The 10,992-nt window shown below is 38.5% G+C and overlaps 1 protein-coding gene across 1 annotated transcript; it reads right to left on the bottom strand.

Annotated features, from left to right (window-relative positions):
* Positions 1-9,800: 9,800 nt before the first annotated feature.
* Positions 9,801-10,736, bottom strand: LOC124987212 (olfactory receptor 10-like). The gene has a single exon (XM_047556271.1). It carries the CDS (start codon positions 10,734-10,736, stop codon positions 9,801-9,803), a length of 936 nt encoding a protein of 311 aa, XP_047412227.1.
* Between the last annotated feature and the right edge of the window lie 256 nt (positions 10,737-10,992).

Below are 10,992 nucleotides of genomic sequence, written 5' to 3'. Positions count from 1 at the left end.
AATCAAGGAAAGAAAACTTCAGATCAATATCTCTGATGAATATAGATGCCAAAATACTTACTAAAACATAGCAAACCACATTTCAAAACATTAAAAATATAGTGTACCATGATCAAGTGGGTTTTACCTGAGGGAAGCAAGGTTGGTTCAACATACACAAATCAGTAAATGTAATTAACCACATAAATAAATTAAGAACAAGAATCACAAGATCAACTTAATAGATGTAGTCTTTAACAGAATTCAGCATCCATTTATGTGAAAAGTGCTGGAGAAACTAGGGATAGGAGGAACTTACCTCAGTATTATAAAGGACATATATGACAAACCCAAAGTCAACATCATACTGAATAAAGAAAAATTGAAAGCAGTTCTTCTAAAATTAGGAACAAGACAAGGATGTTAACTCTCACCACTGTGATTCAGCATAGTTCTTAAAACTGGCCAGAGCAGCTGGGCACAGTGGTGCAAGCCTGTAATCCCAGTGGCTTGGGAGGCTGAGGCAGGAGGATCTCCAGTTCAAAGCCAGTCTCAGCAAAAGCCAGGCACTAAGCAACTCAGTGAGACCCTGCCTCTAAATAAAATACAAAATCGGGCTGGGGATGTGACTCAGAGGTAGAGTGTCCCTGAGTTCAATTTCTGTTACCAAACAAAGAAACAAACAACCCCCTTCCAAACTGGCCAGAGTAATCAGGAGAGAAGAAAATTAAAGGGATACAAATAGGAAAAGAAATCAAATTATCTCTATTTGTGAATGACATGATCTTGTATTTAGAGGACCCAAAAACTTCACTAGAAGACCTCTAAAACTAAAAAAATATTTAGCAAAATACCAGGATACAAAATCAACATACCTGAATCAATAACTTTCTTATGCTCTAGTAATGAATCTGCTGAAAAAGAAATCTGGATAGTTATCTCATTCACAATAACCTCAAAAGATACTTAGGAATAAATCTAAACAAAGAGGTTTGTGAAAGACCTCTACAATAAAACTGAAGAAATAGAAGACCTTAAAATGAAAAGACCTCCCATATTCTTGGATAGAAAGAATTTATATTGCCAAAATGGCCATATTACAAAAAGCAATATACAGATTCAATGCAATACCATCAAAATTCCAATTACATTTTTCACACAAATAGGAAAAAGTCCCAAAATTTATTTGGCAGAATAAAAGATCCTAAATAGCCCAAACAATACTGAACAAGAAGACTGACGTTGGAGGTCACTATACCTGATTCCAAATTATACTACAGAACTATAACAAAAACATCATGTTGGCACCAAAACAGACTTTAGGACCAGTGGAATATAATAAAAGACACAGAGAAAAATCGACATAAAGAGTTTCATCTGAAGTTGACAAAGCTTCCAGAAATGTGTTAGAAAAAAAGACAGATTTTAAACAAGCTGATTGGGAAAACTGAGTATTCGTATGTAGAAGAATGAAACACGATTGCTATCTTTCATCCTCCACAAAAGTCAATCAAGTTAATTGATATACCTTTATGTATATGTATAAGACAGCCAATTTTAAAAACAATAAATGACTGGGTACTGTAAAGACCTAGAATTAGACCAGAAACTTAACACCTCTAGAAGAAAACAGGCTCAACACTCCAACATACTGACACAGATACTGACTTCCTTAAGATCCTAAAGTTCAAGGTTCAATAAAACCAAGAAGTAATAAGTGGAATAGTATCAAATTCAAAAAATAAACACCTTCTGCACAGCAAAGGAAATAGTGTTTAAAGACAGCCTACAGAATTGAAGAAAATATTTTCCAGCTACTCCTCTGACAGAAGATTGGAATCCAAAATATCTAAAGAATTCAAAAAACTTAACACAAAAAACCAAATAGCCCAATCAATAGTTGGGCAAAAGACCTAAACAGATATTTCTCAAAAGAAGAAATACAAATGGGACAAAACTATATGAAAAAAATGTTCAACATCCTAGCTGTCAGGGAAATGTAAATCAGAAAACTACATATTGAGATATAATCTTGCTCCAGTTACAATGGCAGTATTCAAGAATATAAATAATAATAAATGCTGGCAAGGATATGGGGGGAAAAGTAACTTATATGTTGTTCCTGAGACTGAAAATTGTACAATCACTTTGGAAATCAGTATGGAGATTCCTCAAAAGACTAGGAATGGAACCACCATATGACCTAGCTATTCCACTCCTCCTTATTTATCCAAAAGAATTAAAATCTGCATAGTATAAAGGTACAGCCACATCAATATTTAGAGCAGCACAATCCACAGTAATCAAGTTATGAAACAAGTCCAGGTGCCTGTCAATAGATGAATGAATAAAGAAAATATGTTTATATATACACAATATTACTTTACCATGAAGAAGAATGACATTATGGCATTTGCTAGTGAATGAATGGAACTGGAGAATACCATGTTAAGTAAAATAAGCCAGCACAGAAAGCCAAAGGTTGAATATTTCTGTCATATGTGAAAACCAGAGTAAAACAAAGGTGAAAAGGGAGGAATCCCTTGAAAATAGAAGTGAGATCAGTGTAGTAAAAGAAGGGAAGGGAGTAGCCAGGGAAAAAGCGAGGCACTGTGAAATGAAATTGACCAAATTATGCTATGTACACATAAGAATGTACCATAGTGACTTTCACCTTTATGTATATGTATAAGACAGCCAATTTTAAAAACAATAAATGACTGGATACTGTAATCCCAGTGACTTGGGAGGCTGAGGCAGGAGGATCACAAGTTCAAAGTCAGCCCCAGCAACTTATTGAAGCCTTAAGTAATTTAGCAAAAACCTGTTGAAATGGTTAATTTGAATTGTCAACTTGATTAGATTAAGAGATGCTGAAGATTAAGAGGCTTCTGGGTTTGTCAATAAGTGATTGGCCTGTGGGATAGTGAACTGAAGTGGAGACCCTCCCTAAGCATGGGTAGCACCAATAAGTTGGAGGCTTGGATGGCATAAAAGTTGGAAGAACAAGGAAGCAGCAGAAGATGCAAGTTCAATTCCTCTTGAATGGTTTCTTGATTGCTACTCTGATCACCTGAGGATATCAGACTCTTTCTCCTTCACTCTTCCAAAGTGGACTCTGCCAGTGATTCTCCAGGGAGTTTCCAGAAGTGTTGAGTCTCAAACTGGAGTAGTATTATTGATCCTTCTTGTGCTGAGGTGTCAGCATCTTGGACTGTGCAGCTATTGGTTCCTCTAGTTCCCCAGCCTGCAGATGGCCTTTATGAACTATCCAGCTTTGGTTGGGTAAGCCAGTCTAGTAAATTCCCTTATTATAATCATATTCCCTGTTGATTGGTTCCTCTAGAGAAAATTGACTCAAAATTAAATAAATAACTAAATAAAAAGACTGGGAATGTGGCTCAGTGACTAAGCATCCCTGGGTTAAACCTTGGTACCAAAAAAAAAAAAAAAAAAAAAAAGATTAGAAGGATGACCATTACAGTAGAGGAAGGAGACCAGGAAGAGGGAGTGGAGAGGGGAAGAAGAACTGGGGACAGAATTGGAGTATATTATATTCCATGCATACATGATTATGTCAGAATGAATCCCACTATTATGTATAACCCAAATGCACTAATACAAACATTAAAGAAAAAAAGAAGAAAGGTTGATGTGACTTACAATGTAGGAGAATCTGCATTGCAGCATGCCATAAAAATTCTTTTGGGAGGGGTGTCCTCTTTATAACATTGAGACTGGTGCTTAGGGGGTTGTAATGAAACTGAGAAAATTCACTGAAGTAATCCTTATCTCTAGTTTTTATGCCCCTCATATATCTCTTAGTACCTTTCCAGAATTAGCAACCCTAGTCCAGAGTTCCATTTGTCCTGTCATGCCTTCATAAATGTATTGTCCTTTGCCTAAAATGTACGAAAGCGTCTTGCCTTGGCAATTTTCTTTGAACTTCAATTTTTTATGAATATACTTATGTACATGTAAGTTTATTAAACCATGATGTTTTTCTCTTGCTAATCAGCTTTCTATTAGTTTATTACCTCCAGACAAAGAACTCACATAAGTACTATGGGGTATATCAGGGACTCTCTCCTTCTAGTACACTAACAGCTTTTCCCAGTCATATAGTCTGGACCTGAAATTGTTGAGAGTGGTGATGGAGGATGGGAGAGCAGTTACTGAGATCAGGGGTCTCTTATGCCCTCATGGCTGTGGCATGCCTGGTTTCTGGGAATGTTTCTGGGAAAGGGCACAGGATGACTAGCTGCTGTAGCAATGCCCTCCATGAGGAGGCTCTGTGCAAGAGCCCTATCAGTTCTAGCCTTGATCTCAGGCACACAAATCCCTGGAAGGAAGGAATTTAGGCTAGACAACCACAATGTTTCACCAGCTCCGCTTCTCCAGTTCCTGCCCACCTTACAGTAACTTTAAACAATGAACTTCCTTGAGAGCTACACAAAGTTCCTAACATTGCACTTTGCAACTACGGAAAGCTACATAGGATGTCCTAGTTTCTGTAACTTTCCTGAATACAAAGAATAATGGTTGCACAGTCTTTAACCTGATAATGAGACATATGTAAATAAAGATTGCTGGTGTAATTCTTTAGATCTTCATCTCCATCAGAGAGCAGGCTCCCCCTGATCCCAGATTAATCTTCAAGATCTGTGTCTGTGAATCTTTATTTTCCAATCCCCCTTTGCCCCTCGCTGGATCTGCGAGTTTGGTTGCACTGGTCGCAACATGAAATGAATCCCACAGGCTCATATGTTGAGGGCTTGGTCACCAAGTCTTCAATGTTCAGAGGTGGGGCTTCTGTGAAGTAATGGGATCACGAGGAGCTAAACTCATCAATGGATTAATCCATTAGTAGATTAATAATTTGATGGCATTATTTGGATCTGGTAGAAGCTGTAATAGGTGGGGTCTAGTTGGAAGAAATAGGTCACTGGGGGTGTGCCCTGAGAGGGAATATTACATACCTTGGCCCCTTACTCCCTGTCTCTCTGCTTCCTGGCTTCCTGGAGGTGAGCAGCTTTCTTGTACATTGCTCTTCAGCTTTCTTGTGTATTATTTTTCTGCCTTACCATAGTCTGAAAAGCAATGGAACCAGTTTATCATAGACTAAAATCTCTGAAAGTGTGAGTCAAATAAACCTTTCTCCCATAAGCTGTTATTGTCAGGTATTTTGTCACAGTGACAAAAAACTGGACTAATACCCCTGATATTCAGGAAATATCTCCTTCACCATTCAGAAATTGTGTCCATTGTTCCTGTACACATTCGCTACTTGTAAATGTATCCATAAACTACATTAAAAAAAATCTGAAGATTTTGCTTTCTATACAATCTCTTTTCTCTTAAGTCTTCCTTATTTTTTTAAATAGACAAGTCTCCATTTTTAAGTCCTGTTTGCATCATAATTCTTGCTGAAAACTTCATTTAGAAGGACAAATGGCAGTGAGTTTTAAATGGCAGCCATTTGGGGTCTAAAGGACAAAGGAGACAGGTGCTAAAATGTTAATATTCCAGTCCACCCAGGGAAGTTACCTCTGACTTACTCTCTCTGCTGATAACTAAAGGGAAATTGAGAATCACTCATTGATGCTGAAATGACTAAGTGGATACATGATCCTGGGTGATCAATTAGTCACTGCCATGGATGGGAAGGTCTTGGGAGGCCGAAGGACTGCAGGTCCCCACAGCAATGGCATCTGCCTCCTACAGCACCTGAATTGCAAAAGCTAGAGCTGAGTGTGCCCAATTCTACCATAGACCTCTTAAACTTGCTTGACCATGGGATATAATCCCTTTAATATAATTGAGGAACTGTATTTACTGCTTGACACATGAAAGTATAACACATTAACCACAATATAATTTTATTACATTCTATTTATTCAGATAATCCTCTTTTATCCATTAGGTAAATATATATACAAGAATTACTTAGACTTGATATAAAAGATACAGGTGAAACTAATTTGTTCAGATTCTTTGTTACTACCTCCAGCTAAAGGCAAGTGAAAACATGGGTTCTCATGGAGTGGATAGGTAGATGGTATTTGGAATATGACAGACCAGATTCAAATCCTGACTTTCCATTTAAGGCCTGGGTGAGTTAAAACAAGTCACATAAAATATCAACTAACCATCAGTTCTTGATCAGTAAAAATACTGGACAGTGGGAGTGTGACAATGTAGTATATTCTGTAGCATTTTTTTTTTAAATCTTTTAATTTTTTACAGACTGCATTTTGATTCATTGTACAAAATGGGGTACATTATTTCATTTCTATGGTTGTACACGATGTAGATTCATACCATTCATGTAATCATACATGTACATAGGGTAATGATGTCGTCTCACTCCACCATTTTTCATACCCCCCTCTTTCTCATTTCCTTCTACATAATCTAAGGTTCTACCATTCTTTTCTCACTTCCCCCCAACCCCCATTATATATCATTCTCCACTTATCAGGGAAAACATTCGGCCTTTGATTTTTGGGACTTGGCTTATTTCACTTAGCATAATATTCTCCAATTCCATCCATTTATTTGCAAATGCCATAGTATTATTCTTCTTTATGGCTGAATAGTATTCCATTGTGTATATATACCAGAGTTTCTTTATCCATTCATCCATTGAAGGGCATCTAGGTTGGTTCCACAATTTAGCTATTATGAACTGAGCTGCTATAAACATTGATGTGGTTGTGTTGCTGTAGTTTGCTGATTTTTAAGTCTTTTGGGTATAAACTGAGGAGTAGGATAACTGGGTCAAAAGCTGGGTCCATTCCAAGTTTTCTGAGGATTCTCCATACTGCTTTCCAGAGTGGCTGCACCAATTTGGAACTTCACCAGCAATGTAAAAGTGTGCCTTTCCCTCCACATCCATGCCAACATCTATTATTGTTTGTGTTCTTGATAATAGCCATTCTAAGAATGGGAGAAAATCTTTTCCACACGCACTTCAAATACAGCACTTATCTCCAAAATTTATAAAGAACTTACAAAACTTTACACCAAAAATACAAAGAACCCAATCAATAAATGGGCCAAGGAACTGGACACTTTACAGAAGAAAACACACAGGCAATTAATAAATATATGAAAAAGTACTCAACATCTCTAGTAATTAGAGAAATGCAAATTAAAACAACTCTAAGATTTCATCTTACTCCAATTTGAATGGCTATTATTAAGAACACAAACAATAATAGATGTTACTGTTGCATGGTTTTTGATCAATAGTAAGGATTTGAGAAATGGAAGCTATTATTATAGCACACATTAACTTTGGGCAAAGAAATTAAAAATACCTCATCTGATGATAGAATATATAAATAAAAGAGTCTAGAACTCTGGCCAGAAGAAACCAAAAAATAATTGTGACATATAGTAAGCCCACATTTGATTTTCCTTTCAACTACCACCCTTTCCAAACCCACTCTTCCCTATTTAACTCCCAGATGATCATGGTAGTGCATGCCTCTAATCCAAGATACTAGGAAAACTGAGACAGGAAAGGCAAGTTTGAGGCCAACCTAGGCAACTTAAAAAGACCCTAAATCAATCAAGCAAACAAACAAAACAAAACAAAAACTTAAGGAAAAAACTCAGCATCAGAAAAAGAGAATTGGCAGAGTATGAGAGTCAGGGTTGGATTTTGGGTTACGGAATGTATCTCAGCTTCATATTTGCTGTGTGAGCTTGGATAAGTTGCTTTAACCCTTCAAGACTCAGTTCAATTATGAATAAGTGGGGAATATAACAAAACTGACTTTTATAGTGCTGTTGTAAGATTAATGATATTACATACAGTTTTTAAAGAATAAACAAACATTAATGATGTTTATTGACACTGAAGAAGATTCACTCAATGTGAAACTTACTGATACTGTAAAAGATTATTTGCAAGGATTTGTGATCTATATGAGACCATCATTAAAGTATATGAAATAAATGACAATGGTGGAATTTTAAGAATCCACAGCCTTCACTTTGGCCTTGTGCCACTTGAACTTCCCATGTCTCCCTACCACAGTGTTGCTGACAGCTTGGTCCTTGTTCCGGATTCCAATTCAATAACAAGGACATGGTTTTGAGTAAAAGAAAAAAGAAGTTTTATTGCTCTGCTAGCAAAGGAGAAACACAGGGGACTCCTGTCCCAGAGGCTGTGATTTTGCCCATCAAGGAAAACAGAGGGGTTTAAAGAAGTTATTTGTTTCAGGTATTTCCTGTAGGGGGACTGTGATTCACTTGTTAATTTGGGAGACAGCCATTTCTTAGATATGGCACCACACCTGAAGTCTTAATTACTTGGTTCCTCTGATGAGTGTATGCTCAAAGACAGAAAACTCAGGCCTAGGATAGGAAAAAGTTAATCCTGTTTCCCTTGAGGTTAGGGATAGGGAGAGGGAGAAGAGGAAAAGAAAACATATCCATTTTAAAATAAGCCTGTGTTAGAGCAGCAAGGGCTACAAAGAAAGCATGAAGTGGACCACTGTTACAACAGGAGCTTCTCTCTTTTGTTCTTTCTTCTTTTGTACATTATTTCTTCATGGTAATACAGGTGTTGAAAATAAGGTTCAAGTCCTGTTCCCCCTGGTGTTGAGACTGAACCCTGGAGAAATGCTGAGGCAAGTGCAAAAAGTTTTATTTAAAGGGTAGAACATATATATAGAGAGGGACAGAGGCTCCTCCACAGAGGAGGGGATTCAAGTTATTCCCCAAGAGAGTGGGAATGTCCTCCCACCCTTATACATTTTAGGTTTCCTTACCTCTCATGCTCCCTCCTCCTCTTATCCAAAATGGGGGCCAAAGGGTGGGAAAGAAACATACCAGGAGGGTATAGGCAGGAAGGGAGCATCCCAAGAGGGCATTCATTAACACCTCCTTGCAGAGGGGAACAATTCCCTGGAGGCAGGTAACCTTGGCAAAGGTTAGAGGAGGGAGATGTGATCTGGAGGTATTAGCATTTTATTTCCTCTTGAATCAGCCCCATATTCCTGACCCAATCATTTATTACCTACACTGACTGTCCTTTTGCCCCTGGCCTTGACATGACTGATTGATTATATGCTCACATTTTCTCTATTCTCTTGTCTCTCGCCTGGAAATATTTTCTTCATGACACCATGTAGCATGATCAACACACTTGGTGCAAGTAATAAGATTTTCATTTTTTCCTTTTTCAGTACTGCCCTACATATCTTGCCTTTTTCTTTGCGTAGGTAAATGACACTCACATATGAAACTCTACGTGCTCAGAGTAAGGCCTCTGAGCATGATCTTGTTATTTGCTCCAAGTGACAGCAGCCACTAGAAGTCTAGAAGAGTAACTATTGTTTGAGAAGGCAGAAATAGGTCTGAGTTATGTGGGACAGTGGTCAGGGTCACAATTTATAAAAAAACAAAAAACAAACAAACTAGGGGTGAACTTATGTCCTTCCCATTTAGGCACCTTGGGAGTAACTGACAACATTTGGAAAAGGTGTTGCCACATTGAATTAGTCTTCCCTGTCTCTCATAAATACATAGAATCATCCCTATTCTCCACATATGGCAAAATATACCTTCTTCTCAAGCTCATTCTTGTGGAAAGTTGTGATACAAAAGAAGACTTATTCCCTCCTGCACAATAATCATAAAAAAATTGAATTAGAGATTCCCACTTCCAACTTCCCAAGAAGGAATATACTGAAATTCTGAGGACTCAGTAGGGCTGTTCTCTAGTGGTCAACTGCCTCCAAAGAAAAGACTAGGTTTCAGGAAATGTGAGTTATCATAGTAAATGTTATTTGGCTTTGTTTCCCCTCCTACACTGAGTTTCTGCTTCTCCCCAATACCTTCCACAGAACCCCCTTCATGTCCTTGTTCCTTAGGGTATAGATCAGAGGATTGAGCATGGAGGTAATTATAGTATAAAAAAGGGCAACAAACTTTCCCTCACCCTCAGAGTAACTGCCTGTAGGTTGGAGGTATGTGTACATGACTGAGCCATAAAAAAAGCAAACCACCAGGAGGTGAGAGCCACATGTCCCAAACGCCTTTCTGCGCCCAGCCATTGACTTGATCTTCAGTACTGCCCGAGCAATGTGTGCATAGGAGCCTAGAATCAGGGCTGCAGGAAAGGCTAAGATTATGGTTCGGGCCACAAACATCTTGGCCTCTGTACCTCCTGTATTCTCACAAGCCAACTTCATTAATACAGGCATCTCACAGAAGAAGTGGTTCAGCTGATTACTGCAGAGAGGCATGGCCATCATAAGCCCAGTCTGAATCAGAGAATTCACGAGGCCTCCCACCCAGGAGGAGATAGCCAATGTCTGGCAGAGATGAGGGTGCATAAGGGTTGTGTAGTGGAGTGGACGACACACAGCTGCATAGCGGTCAAAGGCCATCACCACCAGGAGCACACACTCAGTAGAGCCCAGAGCGAGAGATATGAAAAGCTGGGCCACACACCCTCCATAGCTGATGGTCCTGTCCAGTCCAGAAAGATTGATCAGCAGCTGGGGCACAGTGCTGGTGGTATAGCAGAGGTCCAGGAAGGAGAGGTGGCAGAGGAAGAAGTACATGGGTGTGTGCAGTCGAGGGTCCAGTTGTGAGAGAATGATGATGGTGGTGTTGCCAAAGAGGATTAGAGAGTAGAAAATTGAAATAAAAGCAAAAAGAAAGAGTTCCAATTGAGGCCAGTCTGAGAAGCCCACCAAAATGAAGCCCTCTTTAGTACTGGTGTTCTTACTTCTCATAACCTTTTACCTGCCCAAACAACAGAAAAGAATCAATGCTTCCTATGAAGAAATTGTATTAAAACCTATTTACACTATTCCCTAAGTATTCCTAAATCAGACATTTTACTTTACATTTTGCTATTTAGTTCAGTTTCATCCAGTCTTCTATTTTTACTCATCTCCTAGTGTGATCACTGGGTTGGGAATGATGGCCCTTTGTGTGAGCCCTATTTCTACTGCCTGTTTTGTTCCATGATTTGTTTCTTCCTTGTGT

The sequence above is a fragment of the Sciurus carolinensis genome, chromosome 6 (genome assembly GCF_902686445.1).
Source record: "Sciurus carolinensis chromosome 6, mSciCar1.2, whole genome shotgun sequence".
NCBI lineage: Eukaryota > Metazoa > Chordata > Mammalia > Rodentia > Sciuridae > Sciurus > Sciurus carolinensis.
Note: the sequence above shows the minus strand (reverse complement) of the source record. Positions and strands in the feature narration are given on the sequence as shown.

Coding starts and splice junctions, on each gene's coding strand:
- LOC124987212 (XM_047556271.1), bottom strand. CDS start 10,736: ATGAGAAGTAAGAACACCAGTACTAAAGAGGGCTTCATTTTGGTGGGC.